General features: G+C 45.4%; 1 protein-coding gene across 8 annotated transcripts; it reads right to left on the bottom strand.

Moving 5' to 3' along the window:
• Positions 1-40: 40 nt before the first annotated feature.
• PRPF40A (pre-mRNA processing factor 40 homolog A) lies at positions 41-19,965 on the bottom strand. 8 transcript variants are annotated; one of them, XM_042877915.1, is made up of 27 exons: positions 19,840-19,965; positions 18,766-18,903; positions 15,609-15,689; positions 14,310-14,340; positions 14,090-14,112; positions 13,186-13,287; positions 12,979-13,089; positions 12,408-12,528; positions 11,196-11,220; positions 10,160-10,450; positions 9,690-9,795; positions 9,032-9,096; positions 8,403-8,567; positions 7,933-8,041; positions 7,591-7,741; positions 6,657-6,790; positions 6,440-6,554; positions 6,187-6,290; positions 5,911-6,027; positions 5,538-5,675; positions 4,904-4,999; positions 4,023-4,109; positions 3,840-3,936; positions 3,551-3,612; positions 2,284-2,418; positions 1,876-1,917; positions 41-1,148 (listed from the first exon to the last, which is right to left on the bottom strand). In XM_042877915.1, exons 1-27 carry the CDS (start codon positions 19,957-19,959, stop codon positions 1,056-1,058), a joined length of 2,859 nt encoding a protein of 952 aa, XP_042733849.1. In that variant the 5' UTR covers positions 19,960-19,965; the 3' UTR covers positions 41-1,055. The 8 variants fall into 8 exon arrangements, with proteins under 8 accessions (XP_042733849.1, XP_042733850.1, XP_042733851.1 ...); XM_042877916.1 differs by having other exon boundaries at positions 6,187-6,278; positions 19,840-19,964; XM_042877917.1 differs by having other exon boundaries at positions 13,186-13,263; positions 19,840-19,964.
• Positions 19,966-21,808: the final 1,843 nt, after the last annotated feature.

Here is a 21,808-nt window from a genome sequence, read left to right as displayed (position 1 = left end):
GAATTATCAGAGCTGTACGCAGCATTGAAGTAGAAGTAAATACCAGTAGACAGCAGAAGACAAGGTTTAATAATTGCTAGAAATGTACAAAAATATTCCAATCAAAGGTTGCAGAAGTTGTACCACAGCAGCACGGCGCTGCGAGGGCTGGGCTGACGCTGACGTCCTGCACGGATGCTGCAGCTGTTTGTGTGGGGCTGGTACATTCTTCAGCAGGTTTGTAAGGCAACGTCTCAACTTACAGTTTGATTTTTGATAGTGAAGATAAGCACAGAGAGAACATCCGGAGCTGCTTTATGTGAACACAGAAGGCGGCTGTGAGCGGCAGCACCCTCTGCTGATGCCACAGTGGAGGCTGAATGCAGTCCCATCAGCCACGTCTGCTTTTAATTACTGTACAATCTCACTTGGAAGTGATTGTTGGACAGGAATCTCTCAGCAGTCTTCTGGTTCACATAAGTGCTTGGAACGGGTTGGGGAGGAACGCGGATCGTGAAGGAGCAATTCCAATAGCTGACAGGTTTTTTTGCAGTACAGATCAAGAAACGGATTCATTACACCCATTGCCTTCCCCCTTTCAAAAATAACAACAAATTCATAAAACAAATTAAGCCACAAGAAACTATATTAAGAATCTTTCTAAAAAACAAAGCTCTACCTGCCTGCACAGCCAGGAAGAACAGTTACTGCCTTTCTAGGAAGGAGCGCACCGCAGAGATGCTTTGCTAGAAAGGTGCCGAGGCTCTGCTCAGCCTGCAGGTGAGGTCCAGTGAGACCCGAGGCGTCTTCCATGGTGCTGTTCCCTTCCAGGACTCCCTCCAGGGGAGCAGAGCACCCGTGCTGCCCAACGACATTCGGCTTAACTCAGAATTTCATTCACTTTTGTAGGTTTGGGGCCGGGCCCGTAAGAATACTTGGATGTATTTATGTGGTAAAATTAAAACCCACCGTAATTTCAACAATGGAACTCAGGATATCAGAACCCACATCCTGAATTAAACATTGGTTTCTTTTATTATGCCACAATGTAAACATATTTGGTATAAATAACGTTCTCATTGATCTTCATCCAGTTGTTCCAAAAGAGTCCGCCTCTGCTTTTCCAACTCCCCTTCGCTCAGCTCGCTGCCCGAGGTGTCCCAGTTGCCCTGCAGGGAGAGAAGGGGTGGTGAGAGCTTCAGCCAGGCTGCCCAGCTCCCAGCTGCAGCCCTGCCGCGTGCCCCCACACCCTGCTCTGTGCAGGAAGACACAGATGGGCTCTACGTTTTCCAGAGGGATTTTTCTACAGGTATTTTTCATGCAACACATTCACGTTTGGTGTTTCTGGTGTCAGCTCCCAGAGCACACAGGGCAGCGCTCAGAGCAAGGCACTGCGAGGGGAAGGGCTGAGCTCCTCCTGGGCCTGTGTTCACAGCCACAGCTGAGCTCCTGCTCCTGGCAGATGTCTGCATTCAGCACGGATCTGGGCTGCCCAAAGCGGATTACTTTCAGAAGGCACAACAAAAAGCAGCTGTCTGCCTCCCACCCCTCCACGGTGAATCGTACAGAGGACAGCACCATCAGCACAGCGCAGCTGAGCTGGGTGAGGCAGAGCACTGCCCCTCATCAAACCCAAACAATGCTGTTCCACTCTTTTTTTTTCTCCATTCAAACACATCTTTGAAACACTGCTCTGACCCTTCCAAAACAAACTGTACACAGAACCATCGCAGCAAAGAGTCAGACCATGGGCACAGCTATGCTTCTATGTGACTTTCCAGTTCAAAACGTGCAAGAATTAAGATTTTCCTCCAGTATGAGACCAGCAGCAGCCCAGCACTACTACAGCAGTGCTGAGAGTACTCAAATTTCAGAATGGAAGAGCTGCACAATCACCTCAGCGTTTAACCAGCTGTCCTCATCTCCTTTGAGATCAATCTGGCAAATTGGATGGAAAAAAGAAAAGCAGTTTGGTCATAAACAGTACTCTGCCACACTGTGGGCTAAGCTTCAGTACCATCTATAAAACAGCCTCATTCACTCCTTACCTCAACCAGCAATAAGCAGTATTGGGCCAAATAATAAATCCATTAGTAACAAATACTAAGTGAGGGCATAGAATCTGCATGATTTGGCTCTGCTTGAGCATCTGGTTCTTTCATATATGGAATCGGAACATAAATAAAGCTTTAACACCTCACTTGAAGTAAACTCTTTATGAAGCTATAGAGCTTGCATACTCTAGCATCCCACTGGTACACAAAGCCCAAAGGCATCACATAAAAAGGAAATAAGAAAGCTTACAGAATCTTTTCCAGGTCGTTTTTTAGTCGGAGATTTATGTTTTGATTCAGATCTTTGTCTAGCTCTATCCTTTTCACTTTCTCTCTCTCTTTCTTTTTTGTCTTTTTCTCGTTCAATATCAGATTCTGGTGAATCCTTTGTAATAAAGGGAAAATATTAAATATTATTATTAAATGTATTAGGTATTATGGTTTATAAAATACACCTCAGAATGTCTGATTTCATTCTAATATAGGCCACGTTAGAGAGAAACTGCTGGAAGTGGCTGTGAGTTTAACACATCCTAGTAACCAGGGCAGAAATAAGTACTGCAGAAACATTACTGAAGTTACTGCAGAAGGAGAGAGTCCTGAAAAACATTCACCATTTTTAGTGCATGCAGAGACAGGGCACGCTGGATCCATGCAATAAATCCCTTCTGTACCCACGTGCCACTCATTCCATAACAGCTTTGCAAAGGGTGAAGTCTGCTAACTGCTCATCTGTTCATGTGGCTGCTTTGCCACCTCTGAACGCTCTCATGCTCCTGGACTTCTGTGCACTGAGGGCTCAGGTGCTGCGGCTGTTTTCATTCTGCATTTCATCCCAGCTAAGTTGACGTGACCCTGTCTGTGTTGCAGTCCTTTGGCACCGACACATTGCTCAATGTCTAACACTGGTATCCATCTCTGTGTGAATGCTGTCCACTGAAGGGCACAGCCAACTGCTCAGGTGCTACAGAAACAACAGAGCATCGCTTTGAAAAGTTCTGCAGCAACCTGAGTTCAGAGACATCAACTCCCTCCTTTACCTGCACCAAAAATACACTTTGGCCTCAAGTGACGTACAGAGGATGAAAGCTCTCTTTCTACTCTACATTCTATTGATGCTGCTGCTCATTTGATGTCAGAGCTGCTAACTCAATCCTGCTACTGAGGCAGACAAAAGGATTGATGCTCAGCATGAGGTGAAAGGAAAAGATGCTGGGATTCTATCCAGCACTCCACAGCAGAAGTAACTCCAAGACACGCTGCGATGACAAGCAGCCAATGGCAGGATACTGCACTCCTTCATATTTGCTTCTGTAGTTGCAGTTTAAACCCCCCCACGTTACTGTTCTAAATGGTTTTAAGTTACACATAACCAGGTCTGATCTAGAGAACTGCCTGCTATGAAGCCAGCTGGTAACAAGTTTATAGCCAGTTTATAACAAACAGGATTACTGAGGCTGGCCATGAGGTGTCAAGCTGAGCCTTAAGCCAACTCAAAAAAAGTCAGCTCTACTTACAGACTTGTGTCTTCTTTTCTTGCTCTTCTTCTTGTGTTTTTTTGATTTCTTGTAACTTCTCTCTGCAAACAAAAGGAGGGAGGGAAATCAATAAAGTTATAATTTAATTATAATTTAATACTGATCTAGCATTGAATGTGAAGGTTGGTGGCCCTGCCTGCAGCAGGGGGGCTGGAGCTTCATGGTCCTTTATGGTCTCTTCCAACCCAAGCCATTCTGATTCTATGACAATTGCCCAGCAATAAATCAGTAACAGTCATTCTAAAGCAAAGAAACAAAAGTCTCATACCAGATTCTGCACTGGAAGAACGCTCAGAAGCAGATCTAGATTCTGAACGCTGCCTTTTCTTCTTTGAATGGCTATCATCATCCTCTGTCTCCGAGCCCTTGAGATACAAGATGCGGTTAGCAAGAGGACAGCAAGGCCTCCACAGTGACAGGAGCAGATGTTAAGGCACCACAAAGCCCTTACCGAGCGAGAGCGAGACCTCTTCCTGTGGTGCTTTTTGGATTTCTTAGAATGTTTCTTGTTCTTTGAATGATGATGCTGGCACTCGTGCTGGAGTACAACGTGAAAAGACAAATGTTAGTCTGCAGGGCACACCGTGAAACCAACAACGTCTCCCATCACCCACAGGGCACCTACAGCTAGCAGTGATTACAGAACAGCATGACTGACAGTAGTGCCACGTTAAAGTTAGAACAAGCTTTCAGCAGCAAGGGAACAGGCAGCTTCAGGCACGGATGCACACAGCTTCTGTTTCCCATATCCTTGCTGCAGTGCTTCCTATTTGAAGTGACTGCTCGGGTTGGCCAAGAACAGAGTGCAAGCCTTGCTTTGCAACATCTGAAATTCTGAAATGAAACCATTTGAACGTGTACAAACTGCAGCGAGTGCAACAAACAAACATTGGATCTCATTACCTATCAAAGATAACACCTTTCTGAACAAGACTGAAGTGCCAAGATTTGTACAAATCAACTCTTAACTGTTAACATCTTTGGCTGATCCAAAAGTTAAGGGTGAAACAGTGAAACTACATTACAACCCTCCCAGCCACCACCACCAAGCTGTTCACAGTCAAACAGACAAAACGTGAACTCCCCACAACTCTACAATAAATCAGGGAATCCTGATGTTAACTTCTGAAAATCCTCGCAGTGCACATCAGAACAACCATGGATCAAATAATTCTAACACATTTCTTCTCTGCCTTATTTTCAAGGTGAGGGTTTTAACATCCGTGCTCTTTGGCAATGCAGAACATCCCTGTCTGTAGAATTTAAGAACCAACCAACTAAGTATTGCATACCATCTATTCTCTCATCAGGAAAAGATAAAATAAGAATTACCTCGAGTACATGCATGAAATCTTTAAATATTCTTTTCCTTTCAGACTCTAGAGTGATATCTTCAAATGCTGGTTCCTTCACAAACCTGTCTCTGATCTGTCAGAGAAACAGCAATGAAGTACTGACATGAAATGCAGACATTCTGAAGTTTAAAGATGACATAACTGCACCAGCTGGGAAAGCCACGGTGCTGTTAAAGGGTCACATTGTTTCTTGTCAGCTTTGTAACCAGCAGGATCTTTACTTCAACTGCACAAATGGATACACATGCATGCAGAATTGGTTTTTTTTCTGCACATGCCTCACAAGCTGGGTAAAAGCACACTGTCTACCATGAAGTTTGCTTTGACAGGAAAGGTTTTAATCCTACCAGGACAAAGTTAGGCTTTTAACTAAGCGGAGTGCTTGTATCTCCTCTTAAACCACCCACTTAAAAAATAAACCAAACAGGTATTGGTAGAATTAAATTTTTCAACTCCAATTCTGATGCCTGCTGAAGAGGCGACTCGTTCCTATGGGTCTGTGCTGCATAGACAGGAACCTCCAGCACAGAGAATCTAGGCGTAGTTGTTGGCATGTGTTCAGGTGGCTGATACATTTGGAATGACTTCCAGAGCCAAGCAGCAATACATACATCTTCCCAGACAGCATCCAGCTCGATGGGAGGAGTAGCCTGTTTCAGCATGCTCTTGAAGGCAGACTCTTTCCGCTTCATTTTGCGAGCTTCTTCTTTTTCCCTTTCTCTTTCACGGGCTTCTGCCTTTTCCAGCAGCTGCGTGACATGAAGTTGTGACATCAGTTGAAGAACAGCAGAAGGGAAGATTCATAGTTCAGTTTCATGCAATTTTTGGAAAGCCCAACAGACAGCTCATCTTTGGAGTTCTGTTTATCACTGCCCAGTACCTCAAAGCACACAGCGGCGTTTCTCAAACACAGGTACAGGGAACATAAGTGCAGGCTGTTGTTTTACAGGGATCTCATATTGTACTCCTATTATTCATACTTACACTATTGAAAGCCAGCTTGATATTTCCTGCATCTAAAGTGGTGGCTCTCTTAGTTGAACTGATGACTGTAACGAAGTCTTCGAAAGAAGTGTTCACTTCCACTACAAATCCTTTATCCTGTAAATAAACAAATAAACTTACTTTCTTGGCAAGGGGCTGAGTCAGGAACTGTCACACTAATAGCACAGCATGGGGCTTCCCACTGTGTGCACGGCATATCTTCCAAAAGAAAGGGAGATCTGTCATTAGAAGAAAGACAGCAATCTCCCCTCTCACCTTTAAGATATCTTTTATGATCTTCTTTTCATCGTGGTAACGTGCTTTTAAGTCTTCAACATAGAACTTGAAGAGATCGAGCGCTGTTGATCCTGATGAAGAAACTAGATAAGTCAAAAGCTAGCTCTAATACAAGAGCTGCGTTTTTTTAATTGTTTTTAATCTTAAAACAACATACAAACAACCCTGCTTCACACTGCCTGCACCTGAGAGCTTTACGCCTTACTTTTTACAGGGTTGGAAATATTCTTACCAGGCTGACCAAGCATATTAGTGAATCTGATGTCAGAGCTTATGGTTGGGTACAGCTCCATCCAAGAGGACATTGAATGTAACTGTCCGTGCTCGTGCAGCTCATCTAGAAATATCTGTGAAATACATGCACTGCTCATTAGCTTATCCCCAAGAAATACAAAGCACAGGCTGTGTCATCATTTGACATGTCTAAGACAAACAGCAGGTCCACCAACCTGAAAAGATTCTCTGTTTTTCCGCTGCCGCCTTCTTTCTCTCAGTAAACTTTTCTGTTTTTCTTCTTCCTCCTCTTTTTCCAATGCCCTGATGTGTTCCTCAAAGCAGATCAGTGCATCCTCCTTATCCATATCTAACAGGTAACAACGGAGTAGTAAGTGTTCAGTAGTGACACTAACTACAGTGTTTCTTAAGAGTTGACCAACTGCTGCCAAATTTATTAGTGATGGAGTGAAGGAAGATTCACTGGCCACTGAAATATATGACAGACCTGTGCAGCAAATGACCCAACAACAACAAAACCAAACACCAAAAGCAGCGACAAAACCAACCCACTTCCCCTCCAACCTGCCCAAATTCTCACTGTCAGTACAGAGCACAGAAGTCTTGAAAAGAAAAACAATCTCCCTTTTACTACCCCAGGTATCTTACAAACATGGGGAAGAAGTCAGAACACAAAGCATCTGTCAAATACTTCCATGGCTGTGCCAATGCAAATGCTGCTCTTAAAATGCAGGATCAACCCATTTATGAGAAAATCAGGTCAGAATGAAAAAGCCTACTTTCTCACTCTAGAGTAATGGTTACTTTTAAGTAAACAAACACAGCAGGACCTCAGTCTAACAGAAGGAAGCCCAACTATCTGCCACACTGCTTATGCTGCCAAATAATTCTTCAAATTTCAGGGGGTAACAAATACCAAGGTAGCTGGATCTCCAGGAAAAAGGAACCCCTTGTTTTATCACTGAGGGTGCATCAACGATGCCTTCTGAAGCTGACTCAGCTCCCCCAAAAGTAAGACACCAGATCTCTCTATTCCTGCTGCTCACTGGCTGTCACAGCTGCTCCTGACTGCCAGAGAGCAAACCTTAACCAGGAATCCCCACAAAGCCATTCCCTCATTCACAACAAATGCATGGACTTCCTACATACTCTGAAGTTCCTCATCTTCTGCAAACGTAGGGTTGTCCATCAGGTACTGCTGAGCCTCTGACCAAGTAGTGCAGTAAGTGACGTTGGCCATGTTATCAAGGATGTTCTTCAGAGCTTCCCAGTTCCTCTTCCGTAACTGCTTGGCTTGTTCCTGCAAAGAAAATGCAGTAATGCAGCAATGCTCTCACCTGCTTCTCAAACGTCTGTGCTACAAATTCCTTCCCTTCTGCCTGCATTTCAACTGTCCCTGAGCAATGCACAGAACTGCACTGCTTGCAAGATTTGTGTACTCAGAGGAACTGATCAATTTACTTGCAAGTCAAAGCTCTGAAAGAAAGTTACCTTTTCTTTCTTGGACAGAAAAAACAAAACATCTTCATAAATCTCCAGGCGGTCACGCTCAGATATTGCATTCCAGACCTCCATCTCCCCAAACATTTGTTCAGCTTTTCTGTACAAAACAAAGAAAAAGCATCCAATAATTTACTGCTCATAACTGATTTTAAATGCCCCGCTGGCTTGCAATCACGTTAATCAACTGTTTCATAAGCAGTAATTCTTTTGTGCAACATCTCCCTAATTTCTGTCACGGACAGCCTGGGTGACAGCTTTCTCTCTTTGATTTACAAACAAAAAACCAACCTGAATTTTACTTACATTCTTTCAAACTGAGCACACTTGTCTTCCTATCAATACTTTAGGTACAGGCTTTACAAGGCTGAGCACATAGCAAGGTAAGCATTGCCAGGAAAGATTTAAGGACAAACTTGTCGAGGTCATCAAGACCAGAACTTGATTTCAGGGTGCCTTACTTGTATCGTGTTGTGGATGTCATCTTCTCATGGTTCTCCAGAAAACGCTGGAAGGACTCTTTAGCTTCTTTGTATTTTGATCTTGCTTCTTCTTTTTCTTCTTTTTCTGTTTGAACTTTGTAAGCATTAAAGGCTTGCTTTTTTTCACTCAGCTTTGCCAAAGCACTTCGTATCAAAAAGAAAACATGAATTACAGGAAAGGTAATTACATTTAAACATCAAAACCGAAGACCCAAAGCACGAAACAGATTTGAGTAACCCAAATATTTGAGATGAAATCAAATATGATCTAGGCCACCAGTCACAGACCTGCCTGCCCCTCAGGGTTATACCAGCTTGTATTCACCCATTTCACGCTGCAATACTACTCTTACAGTGGATACAAGCTCCTTTTCTGTGAATGTTTATGGCAGGCACCCATTCCAAAATAACCTAGAAAGGATTTATCTCCATCATGATCAAAAGTGTGTCTTTATTCCTAAGCAAACCACATCGACTGTACAGAATTGCACTGACAACTGCTACATCCTTCCCATGTCAGGAATTAATGCTAGGAGTTGTACTTCACATCAGTGACACCAGTCCAGTCCCTCATTTACAGATATTATGAGTAAAGAACCAAGCAGTACCTGTATCTAGGATCATTAATGATCATCTTCATGGCTTGCTCCCAAGAAGCATTGGATGGTACTCGCTGTCAAGACATTGCATCATTACTGATCACATTTAGCATCAACATCCAACAGTGAAAGAGAAATGCACTACACTTTTGGGGTTAGGAACACATTCTCTGTTTTGAAATTGACTTCACAGAAGAAGAGACTATCTCTAAAACAGACCAGCTTATGGGAATGCTGCATCCCAAACTTCAGGTTGTCACCCTTCCATATGATCTCTAACCTGTCTCTGAAGCACCTGCTGAAGGTGCCCATCAAATCACTCACTGCTCCAGACTGAGTTCTGGAGAAACACCAAGTGGTGACACATTGCAGTGGTGATACATTACAGAGGTTAGTTTACATTACAGTGGTTATGATGCTCATGTGAAAGGTAGAAAAGAAAAACAACTGAGAGCTCTGATGAACATCAGACACCTTGCTCCTCATTCAAAATGTTCCTGGTAAAGGCTTAAGCCATCCATGCTTCCTTTCTCAGATTTCTTGTCTAGTATGTAAATCCTCTCCCCTCATTGTGAACAACTCTTTAACAACAACAACAGACCTCGAGCCATTCCTGGTAAATGCAGCTTTGGTAGCTATAAAGCAGAAAGAAAGCTGACCCAAATACCTTTTCTTTTAGGAGTTCTTTAAATGCCTGTTTTGCTTCTTCTTTTGTATTCCAGGTGTAGGTTTTTTTAACTGGCTGCGCATCATCGCCCTCCTTCTTTGAAGCACTATAAATAAAAACTAATGATTTTAGTATTTAAGCATTTTATCTTAAGTTAGAACCACCAAAGAGCCATTCAAGGTAAACATCTCACATTATCCCAGAGCACTATGGAAAGTTTATCAAGTGTCTGAACCACAGGCAGTTCTCTAGGAGCTTTGGGTGAAGGCCAGGAAGGGGAAGGCATTAATTTTCCTAAAAACAGGTTTAATGCTCCTTCCTCTTATTCCTCCTTCTCCACTGCCATTGAGATTGATGCTCATGTTTCACTAACTAGTTGTCAAAGCAGATCAGCCAGCCAGAACGGGAGGTGAACCAAATCTGCAAAGAAATAACTGCAGGAGAGCTGAATCCCACACAACAGGACTTACTCTGCTGAACCGTCCTGCTTGGAGTCATCGGCTGTGTTAGCAGCACCTTCTGCACTCTGTTCCTGAGCTGCAGGAGCTGAAGTTGCTTGCTGCCCCTGATCCTCAGCTGTGGCTGCAGCAGCACTCTCGTTTTCTACCACAGCAGAGGCAGCAGTGCTTTCTGTTTCGGAGGCTGCAGCAGCGCCGGCAGCACCAGCTGTGGCAGCCTCAGCAGCAGCCGTGGCTGTGGCGGCTGCGTTGGCTGCATCGGCTGCAGCAGAAGCTGCTGAAGCAGATTCTTCAGTCTTGGTGCTGCAGGTACAGAAAGTGGGAACAATCACATTTAAGAGGTGACAGCTTAGGGAAGGCTGCAGCTAAAGGAAGTTAGTGATGTTCAGGAGCTGTACAAAAGGCATGCCTCAGAGGAGCTCGGAAAGAGGAAATGCTTTACTGAATCTGCTTATCTATGCAGACCAGCCATTTCACTTCCAAAGGGCTGGAGCACCTGTCCCATGAGGAAAGGTTGAGGGAACTGGGCTTGTTGAGCTTGGAGAAGAGAAAGCTGCAGGGAGACCTCACTGTGGCCTTCCAGTACTTGAAGGGAGAATAGAAAAAGGAGGGGGAACGGCTGTTTGTGAGGGTGGACAGTGATAGGACAAGGGGGAATGGTTTTAAACTGAGACAGGGAGGTTTAGGTTGGATATTAGGAGGAAGTTTTTCACACACAGGGTGGTGAGGCACTGTTACAGGCTGCCCAAGGAGGCTGTGGATGCCCCATCCCTGCAGGCATTCAAGGCCAGGCTGGATGTGGCTCTGGGCAGCCTGGGCTGCTGGTTGGTGACCTGCACACAGCAGGGGTTGGAACTGGATGAGCACTGTGGGCCTTTGCAACCCAGGCCATTTTGTGATAATTAAGAATTTCTATATATTAAGGCACTATTTGGAATGAAAATCTGCAAGGGCCATGTTTCAGGATTCAAAGACAAGATTCTACTCTTAAAAAAGTAACAGACAGCCTATTATAAAACACAGCAGTAGTATCAAAGTGACAACACACCTGTTTTCTTCAGCTTTGATCAGTGCTAGAAGAGAAAGGGAAAAACAAACAATTAAAACACAGCTTTAGAAAAAGTTGTTTTGTGCATTGTAAAGAGTGGCTGTAGACAATTTGGCTTTAAATATTTTTGTTCCTATTCCCCTTTAAAAACTGGAAAAAATACCACCTAAAACAAACTGTAGAAATCCCACTGAGTAAAGATTAAAGGTACATTTCTCCATTTAAAATAATTATTCCAACTTCAACAGACATGTTTAAAGAACAGATAAAGTCAGGCTTACTGGAATGCATCTTTCTTTTTTATTCTAACAGTCACTGATGTTTATTCTATGCAGACCTTTCTGTACTCATTTCATACTCAGCTGATTTTGTAGTTTTTCTTTTTTGCCAAGACCTTATTTCCCTCACAACACCACACAAACTGTGCTAAAAGTGAAGAACAAGAGCACATTATGCTTGGAAGGCCAAAAAAAAAAGGGACACTTTCTTTACAACAGGGAAGAGCAGTACAAGTGTACCTACCAACTGCATTCCCAGCTGCTCCAAACAATTTCAAGACACATAAGCAAATAACACTGAACGCCTTGCACACAATTCTGCCTTTCAGTAGACAAACTCTGTTTCCATTATAAAGCATAGCACTGTTTCTCAAATTCTTCCAAGAAACCACAACAAAGTGTAAGTAATTCTTACTCAGTTATGAGCTGCACAGCACTACAGAAATCCAGCACCTTTCATCCTGTTGCCCCAAGTGAAGGTGGATTGCTATAGTGGCCCCTAAATTCTTGCCTTCCCTCACCAACCTGAACAGAAGTCCTACTAAAAGTTTCTATAGGGCTGACTGCTAAGTAAGGAAAAACGGGTCTGCAGTGGGTCTGAAGTGAAGAAAGAGTTGAGGCACTGCCTGATGCAACGACAGAGCATTCACCCAGCCTGAACAAGCTTAGTTCCATACGAATTCAGTTCCCGTTTATGGACACGAGGGGGAGCTGCTGCTGCTGCCACATAAGCAGGGGAAAATGAAGGGTATAAAGGAAGAAGGGCTGGTGAGGTAGAAAACACAACCTGGTGCTCCATAGATATCTCACACTACATTCTAACTAATGCCTAACAGATTTGTAACTCCTATGCTTTGATAACAAAGTTTTGCCACAGCACAGCTTGCAATCCTCTGCCATCCCCTCTGCTCATCCTTGTCACAGCCATTATTACCTTCCAGATCTTCGAGTTCTTTGGGTTTTGCCCAGCGTGATTCCTTAGTTTGGGAGTTGTAGTAGTATGGCTTTCCAGAATCAGATTTGTACTCTTTCCAGGGGCACTTAGACAGCAATTGCTAATGGACAAAAAAACAAAGACACAAAATCAAACTTACAGTAATATTTTAAAACTAAAGAGGTTGCTAGAAGCGAGCCTGTAATACTCCTCAGCCAAGTGATAATTTAAGGACCAACGAACACAAGGGATCATGTTCACTGTGTTCACTGACCCTTGATACTCTCTAGTGACACAAACACATCACTGAGATACCAGTGCCAGTGCCATCCTTTCAGTAAAGGAAATTTACCTTAGGATTGAGGAAAAAACGCTTAGAATTTTGTTAGTTTGCAGCTTCAAGGTGCACCAATGTGAGGAGGGTGGTAAAATTAGAAAAGTTGCAAAAAAACCTGCATAGGCATTTGCTCCCACTGATGAAAATCCATTGGCACAGCTTTGCCATGTGGTAGCCATGGTAGTGAACTGTGCCTTCACACGAAGTCACACAGCAGCCTGTCTGAACTGTTACCTCAGCAGGTGTTTTAAGATCATCTGGCTTCTCCCACGTGGACTGCTTTGTTTCAGTGTTGTAGTAATAGGTTCTGCCATCGGGCGATTTGTGCTCAGTCCATGTCGATTTCTGGGCAAATGAAGCAGAGCATTAATGATGAATGCTGACCAGGATGCTGCTGAAAGCCACTAAAACAAATTCAGTGCAAATGGAAAGCAGATAAACCTGTTTAGAGTGCTCCTCGCTGCCTGAACTGTTGGTCGTGGCTGTTTGCTGAGCCGCACAAACCACGGGATGTGTTGTCTGAGGGTGAAACAAAACAGAGCTCTGAAAAGACATTCTGGTTACTGTTTGTTTTTCATTTCAGTGTGCATATTAAATACACTAAACCACTCAGTAGGGACAGAAAGGCAGCAGAACAACAGCTGAACAAATTTGAGTCAGCACTGCCTCCAGTAAACGTCATTTGCAAAGCACACCTGTGTTAAGGAACAGCAGGAGAACTGCACACAGATTTCTACCACGTGCACTGGAAGTGCCAAAGCAAAACGTTCATCAGCATGGCAGATGTAAGAAGTTACCCCAACGTGAGATAAAAATCTGCTTATAAAGTGCTCAGTGATACACAGAGGGGATTTGGGGATTAAAAAAAGGAGCAACTTTCACTCTGCTTCACTCCCTTGCAAAGGCTTTAATTTGAAAAGAGGCAGCTTTAAAGTACCTGGGCTGTAATTCACATGCTGTTCAGGTAAGTCAAAAATACCTAAAGAAGGGCACGTGGAGCTGCCACCTCCACTTGGAAATCCAGAAATAAATAATTTCACCATTAAAGAATGGATGTAAATGCAGCAGAAAGCACCTTCTGCTTTAGCTCCAGCTCAATCCCTTTAAATGAAAATGCTAAGGTCACAAAAACAATCATGGTGACCTTCTGTACTTGACAGAGCAGAAGAAAAGCACCAGCAGCTATTAGTCTGAGTGTTAATTTCAGATTGATAATGAAACCTTAAGTCACAGGCAGAGCAGCAAAGAACAAAAAACAGAAAGACAAGGTTTTATTTTGCATCTGCAAAGCAATGTTTGCACAACACCACACTTACAGATGTCCAGAATGTTGGTGTCCACTTACCTGAGTTCCAGGAGGTGTCACACCTAATTGAAACAATAAAAAGAAAAGTTTGGTTGCTTTATTTTTTCATACAAGAATGCAAAAAGATTTCAATGAAAGCATGTTTTTCTAAGAAACAATGAAGATAAATGATGTTTTACAGAGAAACTGACATATTTTTTCAAGACTTGACCTAACTTTGGGAAATGCTTTGAAACAGCAACAAAGAACTTCTACTTACCTACTTGTGCATCCATGCTGTTCACCCCTGGCTGTGGAAACAAAGGAAGATATTTAAGTGCTGACTGCACCTGTGACTCCATCAGTACATACAGTGCTTCTCCCAACAAGGGCAAGTGCAAAATAAATCACACTGCTTCTCATCAGCTGCCTGCAAATGACTGCTCACATAGATCACGAAACAGAGCCAACCTGCACAGCAGTGGGTGAAAGACCATCACACTCCTATGGAACAAAGATGGGAATATAACAATCCTGCTGGCCTCTGTGACCTTCAGATTACATTTGGGACTTGGAGATGGCATTGTCCAAGAGACAGCCAACACTAACTCAGTAAGTTGGAATTTTACCAGGCAAGTCATCAAGGTTACAAAAAAGTCATGATTTTTTTTTTCCACCTACAGATTATTTTAAGCTAAGAAATAGTGAAAACTTTACTTTGCTTTAAAATGCTTTGCAGGCTGTGATGTGCTTGCCACTGCAGAGAGGTACAAGGGTGCTGCTGTAACAGACACACTGTCTCACATGTGCACAAAGGTGTGAGTGAGCTCCTGCCATCTCTGCCAAGGGGGTTACACGTGCAATTACAAGCTGGAGCCCTCTGTAATGCTTCTCTGCCTCATGAACATCACACATCCACCTACTGAACAAAAATTCAGCCCTGACTGAGTTCCAGAAAAGCAATCTGCCAGAATATGTAAAAACAGCAACAATAACAAAAAAAAAACCAGAACATAAATAAATTAGACTGAGCTTAGCATTGATTTCCTCCCTTCCTTTCCAATTTCTTTTGGCTCCAGCATTTTCAGATTCATCTCCAAATATCTCAAGCATCAGTTATCAGAAATCCGTAACGACTTCAGCATGGGCACAGAGGAGAATCACCAGCATGCTCTGTGCTTGGCAGCTTTTGAAACACTCAGCACATTACTGAGTACTGACATGAGCACAGGAACTAACAGAGCACTGCTGCCATGAATTTACCCCTGGAGTTCTTAAACTTCACTCAAATGACACTGAGTGTAACACACAACTCCTGAAACACCAAACAGCAGCAGTGAAAAGCAGACTTGTAACTAAGAGGCAGGAACTTGATGAAGGCCCAACGCTTCAGTTGACATCCTTTCCCTAGCACCAACACTCAGTCACCCAGCACACCTCAACGTGAGCAGTGTCCTCTCTATTGCTGCCATCAGCACCACCTTTCTCGTACCTAGCTGAAGAAAAACAAAGACATAGCTATGCTAATCCAAGAGACATACAGACCTGTCACCATAGGGAGAAGTGAAATTAAACTCACCGGAACCGTAGGCTGCATAGCAGCTTGGGACATGTGAGACATCATCATTCCAGGCATGACTGACTGCATCATTCCAGGCATCTGCAATTAAACAGCATTTCAGTGCACCTTGTTGTATTGCCCAAGGAGGCTGTGGATGCCCCATCCCTGCAGGCACTCAAGGCCAGGCTGGATGTGGCTCTGGGCAGCCTGGGCTGCTGGTTGATGACCTGCACACAGCAGGGGGTTGGAACTGGGTGAGCACTGTGCTCCTTTGCAACCCAGGCCATTCTATCATTCTATGATATTTCAGACATTTAATATGATAATTCTTTTCTTGGTTTGGTTTCAAATAATTAAATGACACTACACTTCAAAACAAACCACTTACAAAGAATTTGGCAACATAAGTTAAGCTTGCAGAACTCTGATTCCCTTCTGATTCCTACAAAATCTACATGAGGAACAACACAACCCCCCACTCCAAAGTCATGTATGAAGTAATAACAAACACAGCTACTGTAACTACAGAAGAGCAACAATAAATACGACGTGCCATCCTTTAGATGAGCTGTGACTGAAATCCTAAGTTAAAACAGGAAAAACAAAGGTTTGTAAAGATCTCCTCAAAACTCCAAGGCCACATGGAATTAATTAAACACAGGAAAGGTAAACTCTGATTAGTTCTGCTCACAAGTTTTTGCTGCTTTCAATTTGTCTCCCTTTCCTCTTAGCTCTGCAAGAAGAAACACTTGACAGGGACACTGGAAGAATGCATTTCTCCAAATGACTTCAGTATGAAGAGATCTATTCCATGTAAACATCAAAACATCTGAACAAAACCCCTCGGTGTGGACATTCAATATGAAGCCATACACAATGTGAACTTGGCCATGGGGATACATACAGTATCACAGAATTTTGAGCCTAGACTTGTATCTGAGTTTGCTGGGAGGTCTGATGAGACAAAAGAAGAGCCACAGAGCTGCTACCCAGATAAGCTAGCTTTGCTCAGATACTTCTGCTTACAGTCTCAAAGGGATGGTTATGCAGAAGCCATGCACTGAAGTGATATATACTGAAAAGTTGTACTGGAAGTTTAATATTTTGCATGCTTACCATTAACTTTTTTGCTGATGTGGCTTCTAAGAACTACTAAGCCATTAAAAGAAAATGACAAAAGGAACAAAATATCTAATTTAGGTCCCTTCCTACTGGATTTTTTGCTCACTGACCCCAGATAGACCTCTAGAAGTCAACCCTCTTCATCCTTTCAGTTATGTCCCTTTACCTTCACTGTCCTTGGCAGGCTGGCCAAGTGACCCCATCCCCCTGTATCTTCAGGGACTACCAGGGTACCACTCTCCTCATCTTGCACCTTGTGCAGAGAGAGGGATATGGGGTAGGGTTGCAACTCCACCCTCATTCCATAAGGTTTTCTTGGGAGGATGAGGAAGGAAAGAAAGACAGGAAGGCAGCCCCTACTATTCCTCGCCATCCTGTAGAAGCTGGAGCAGAAAGCACTCTTGCCCCACTGCTGCTTCCATCTAAGAGGGCTGTGAGACTGCTGCAGCTTCTTAAAAGCCCTAGCCCAGGTCCTCCAGAAACCCTGAACACTGCTTGGGCTCTGTGTGATGCCAGCCCAACACAGGAAAGGAAAAAATAAGGCTTTGCTCTGCACGATGCTGCCAGGTCATACTACTGTTGCTATTGCCTGTGCAGTCACTTGCCCTGCAGTGGTTCTCTTCAGAAAGGAGAAGAACAAGCTACAGGAACGTTCCATCCTGCAAAGTTTTACAAATAAACCTCAGACAGATGCTGGAAGAAGGAGGTTATCACCCAAGGAAACAAGCCAACATAAGCTGACACCTTCATACTTTTGGTGTGAGTGTGCCCCTGTCCTGTCCCATCCTCAAAGCCATAGGATAACTGAGCCCCTCACTGCCAAGCCATTTACCTGCAGCCTTTTACTCTACAGTAAAGCTTTTTACTCTATTCTTGAGCTCTCCATCACTATTGCTCACTAAAATACTGTAGACTGAAATACTCACAGAATGAGTAAGCACAGTGGAACAGAAGTTAAGCATACCTCTTAAGCAGAGGAATAAAACAAAATTGCTGTTTGAGTTTAATAAATACAAAGAAAAATTCTCACTGTTAACTGTCATACCAGTGGTCAAGTTCTCCTAATCTACTACTGCATTATTTTTGCCATTCTAACAGGCTGCAGAATTATGCTGAAGGCACCTCTCATGCTTTTACACACGAGCAAGACAAAAAGCCCCATCCACAGCCTCTACCCAAGGTACTGCAAAGGAAAACAAGCAAGGAGTTGCCTGCAGGGCCCTGAGGGCTATTCTCAGAGCATTAATCACTCACATCACCCTCTCTTCTCTATCATCTAGTTGATAACCCTCGGTTTCTCCTAAGGCAAGCTGCTATGACAGCAGTACTACTGAAGCATTCCTAACAAACAGAAAGAGAACTGCTTCCTTCACAAGTTCAAAAATTGATCAGAAAGCACAAAGGCTTTTTTATCACTGAGAATAAAGTTTTAAATGTGCAAAAGGCACAGCTCTGATTCTGGCTACTCTACCTGTCAGCTTACTTTCACTGGCGTTGATCTGAACGGCCAAGTTTCTTTTTCAAACTGCATAATATGTTAGCAACAACAGTATATTACACAGCTACAATTCACTCTCTAGGATTCAAGAGGGAATTCTGCAAATCTCAAGTCTTAATTAATTCTTCCCTGCATCTCCTGAATAGCCTTCATCCGCATGCACATAACAGCCAGGAATTAGAGAAACAAGCAGCTCTCTTATTTCAACATCTGAGAAGAACCAAAGCTTTCTGATTCCAGTATGTATTAAGGTGACGTTTTTACTTCTTCAAAATCTAAAAAAAAAATAATCTAGCAATGAGCTTTTTATTAAAAAATCATAAAAAAAAAGATTAATACCTACATCTATTTACAACCAAAGTTCTAAACAAAGTGCATCAGTTACCTGTTACAACAAGAAGAGGTTCAGCATTTTCTGCATGGATAGGAACAGTGGCACAGAACACCCTGAATTATTAACCTCATTTGCAAGCTACTGTATGCAACTTACCTACATTGGATGACCTGACATCATTATAGGAAGAAAAAAGAAAAATAATCATAAAAATGGCTCACCTGCCCCATTGGTGGTCCTCCCATCGGGGGCATCATCTGAGGCATCATGCCATGTGGAACTGGGGGCATGTTTGGTGGCCTCTGCCCCATGGGGTGCATTCCCATGGGCGGGTAATGCGGCATCCCCGGGTGTCCCATCTGAAAGACAGCAACAAACAACAAGTGAGCATGAAGCCAACAACCCCCCCGTCCCTCAAAAAGCAGTGATAACAAAGAGATGCTCAACGCCGAGCTGGAAGTTATGTACTTCACTTTGGCTTTTAGCTCAATCCTGCCTGGCAGCAAGCAAGGTAACGACAAATAGCATTCAGTCTCCTACATCCATCCCCCTGACAGAGTTTGAGAACTAACAAGGGCATTTAAATTTTCAAAATCAACACGCAAACAGGAAACAAAACTCTGATAATCATTTATCTTATGGCTTGCCACAGAAAAACACACTGAACTTAGATCAATGCAAGTCACCCTGCGGGACGAGCAACATCTCTCCTGCTCCTTGTAAAATACATCAAGTCACACCAAATATGATCATCGTTACCTTATTTTCCTTCAAACATGGGGCTTGCTGCTGTTCCAGTACCTGGTATGGTGATGGGGAAATGTTTGAGATATATATGTACGTATATATATCAAAATGCAGCAAAAGCCTTGTGTTTGGGTGGTTGTGCACAGAGCCAGGAGCTGGACTCGATGACCATTCTGAATCAGGATGCTCTACGACTCCATTCTAGCCACTGGCAGCAGCTGTAGTAATGGGACACATGCTGGAAGGATTTTACTCTGAAAACTACAAGGCTTAGCTCTGTATTTCTGTATGTATGTAAATGCCCTAAAATTGCTAATAGGAAAACAGTACCTAAACAAACGACCGTTCCAGAACAGATCTTTACAGGAAAAACAAACAAACAAAAAGTGTCATAAACCATTAAAGTCGGACACCCAAGACCTGCAGGCTCCTCCTCCCCCCCCCCCTCAGCACCACATGAAGGTTTCCCGCCCCGCAGCGCCCCGAGCCCTGCAGAACCGCGCCGCCTCCCGGGGCGGAACCGCGCCCTGCCCTCCCCCCGCACTCACCATAAGAGAGCTGCGGTCCACGGCGCCGGGCCGCATGGAGGGGCTGAGCAAGCTGCCCCCGCCGCACCTGCCAAGAAGGCGCCCTCTGAGTGGCTGCCGCGACGAGGGGCCGAAGGGCATCAGCGGCTCGGGCTCCCCGCGGGGCGGGAGCAGCGGGGCCAGCAGGCTGACCGGCTTGCCGGCCGGCCAATCGGGGCGCCCCGCCAGCCGGGTGCCCTTCGGCGATTGGTCGGCGGCCGAAGCGACGGGACGGACGGCGTCCCCCGGCGTCAGCTGCATGAGGGGAGGGGGCTTCGGCAGGGAGAACGGCAGCGGCTGCGGGGAGGCCGTGGCCGCCGCCGCCGCCGAGTCCCCTCCGGACATCCTGACCGCCGGGTCCGCCTCCGGGAGCCCTTTCCCGCCCGCCCTGGCGGCCGCCGGCCGGGAACGGGGATTAGCGGGCAGTTAGGGAGAGGAATGGAGGGCCCGCGGCGGAGCCGAGCGGAGATAAGCGGCGAACGGCCGGCGGCGGAGAGCGAGCGCGAACGGCCGGGCCGCGGAGCTGGCGCGGGGGGAAGCTGCGGCGGGGGCCGAGCGCAGGGAGCGCCGGGAAAGCGCTCACGTGGGCTGCGGGCGGGCGGCACCAAGAGCGCCGCGCAAACAGGGGTGTGTCGCAACGCGCCTCCCGCCTCGCCCGCCTCAGCGCGACGGGAGGATGCAGCCGCCTCCCCTCCGCCTGGCGGCGGTGGTGCGTACCGCCTCTCGACGCCTCGCCGCGGCTCCCCCCCGCGCGGCGCTGGCTTGGTACGCGCCGAGCTGCGGCGGCGCGGCGAGGCGGGCGCGGCCCCCGGCGTCAGCGCGGCGTGGTCGGGGCCTCCGGAGGCGGGCCGTGGGCCGGATCGAGGAGCGGAAGCCGGTGCGGTTGCCCGGCTCTGGGTCGCTCCGTTGTAGCGGTTCCCGCTTCAACTTTTCCTTCGTGTTCGCGCAGCGCTCTGTTCGCCGGGCTTGCGGCCAAAGGTCATGGTGGGAGCGGGGCTGTGCGGCCGGGCGTGCAATGGACCGGTGTGTGCCCGGCTTCCTGCTGCAGGCTGAGCTGTGGAGAATCGCGAGGCTTCGTGCTTTGGAGGCCCGCGCTGCCTGAGCCCATTCTGTGCTGGAAGGGAGCGGGAGAGCGCATGGAGACCGGGGCAAGGAAAGCTGCAGGCTGGCATGATTCCCTGCGTGGTTAACTGAGACTGAAATGGTGTGAGATGCCGCTCTTGGTCTTCAGTGGAATGCTGCAGCATACGGTCATATCATGAGAGCATAGAATGGCTTTCCTGGGTTGCAAAGGACTGCAGTACTCATCCAGTTCCAACCCCCTGCTGTGTGCAGGGTCACCAACCAGCAGCCCAGGCTGCCCAGAGCCACATCCAGCCTGGCCTTGAATGCCTGCAGGGATGGGGCGTCCACAGCCTCCTTGGGCAACCTGTAACAGTGCCTCACCACCCTGTGTGTGGAAAAACTTCCTCCTAATATCCAACCTCAACTTCCCCTGTCTCAGTTTAAAACTATTTCCCTTGTCCTATCACTGTCCACCCTCACAAACAGCCGTTCCCCATCCTGTTTCTACACTCCCTTCAAGAATTGAAAGGCCACAGTGAGGTCTCCTCAAAGTCTTCTTCCGTATAGCTTGTTATAAGAACACAACTCCACTAAAAAACGTGGAGCTTATGCAGATGAAAAAATATGCATTGTGCTAACTGCCTTTTTACTTGTGTATCTCCAGGTGTCAGCACGCCAGCACTGTTTCCTAGTATCTGGCACTTATCCATGCAGGTGAGCTTGGTGTAACTATGGCTGCAATTTCTCACAGCCAGTTGTGAGTGTGGCCCTTTAGATGTGCTATCCAAAATAAGCGGTGTTAGAAGTGTGATGGCTTCTAAATGTGGAAGCATTTCTGCTGGTGCCCTGCTCTTGTTGTTTTACAGATCTGTTCAACTGTAGGCCA

This window comes from Lagopus leucura, unplaced genomic scaffold (genome assembly GCF_019238085.1).
Source record: "Lagopus leucura isolate 7727_CA_CO unplaced genomic scaffold, USGS_WTPT01 Super-Scaffold_100019, whole genome shotgun sequence".
NCBI lineage: Eukaryota > Metazoa > Chordata > Aves > Galliformes > Phasianidae > Lagopus > Lagopus leucura.
This window is presented reverse-complemented; position numbering and strand designations above follow the sequence as displayed.

Bases quoted from the DNA above. Each gene is read 5' to 3' on its own strand.
- PRPF40A (XM_042877915.1), bottom strand. From the start codon at position 19,959: ATGCCCTTCGGCCCCTCGTCGCGGCAGCCACTCAGAGGGCGCCTTCTT. The intron at 8,568-9,031 runs GTACTGCTTGGT...TTTGATACGAAG, and splicing joins ATTAATGATCCTAGATACAG to TGCTTTGGCAAAGCTGAGTG. The intron at 3,937-4,022 runs GTAAGGGCTTTG...TTGTATCTCAAG, and splicing joins AGAGGTCTCGCTCTCGCTCG to GGCTCGGAGACAGAGGATGA.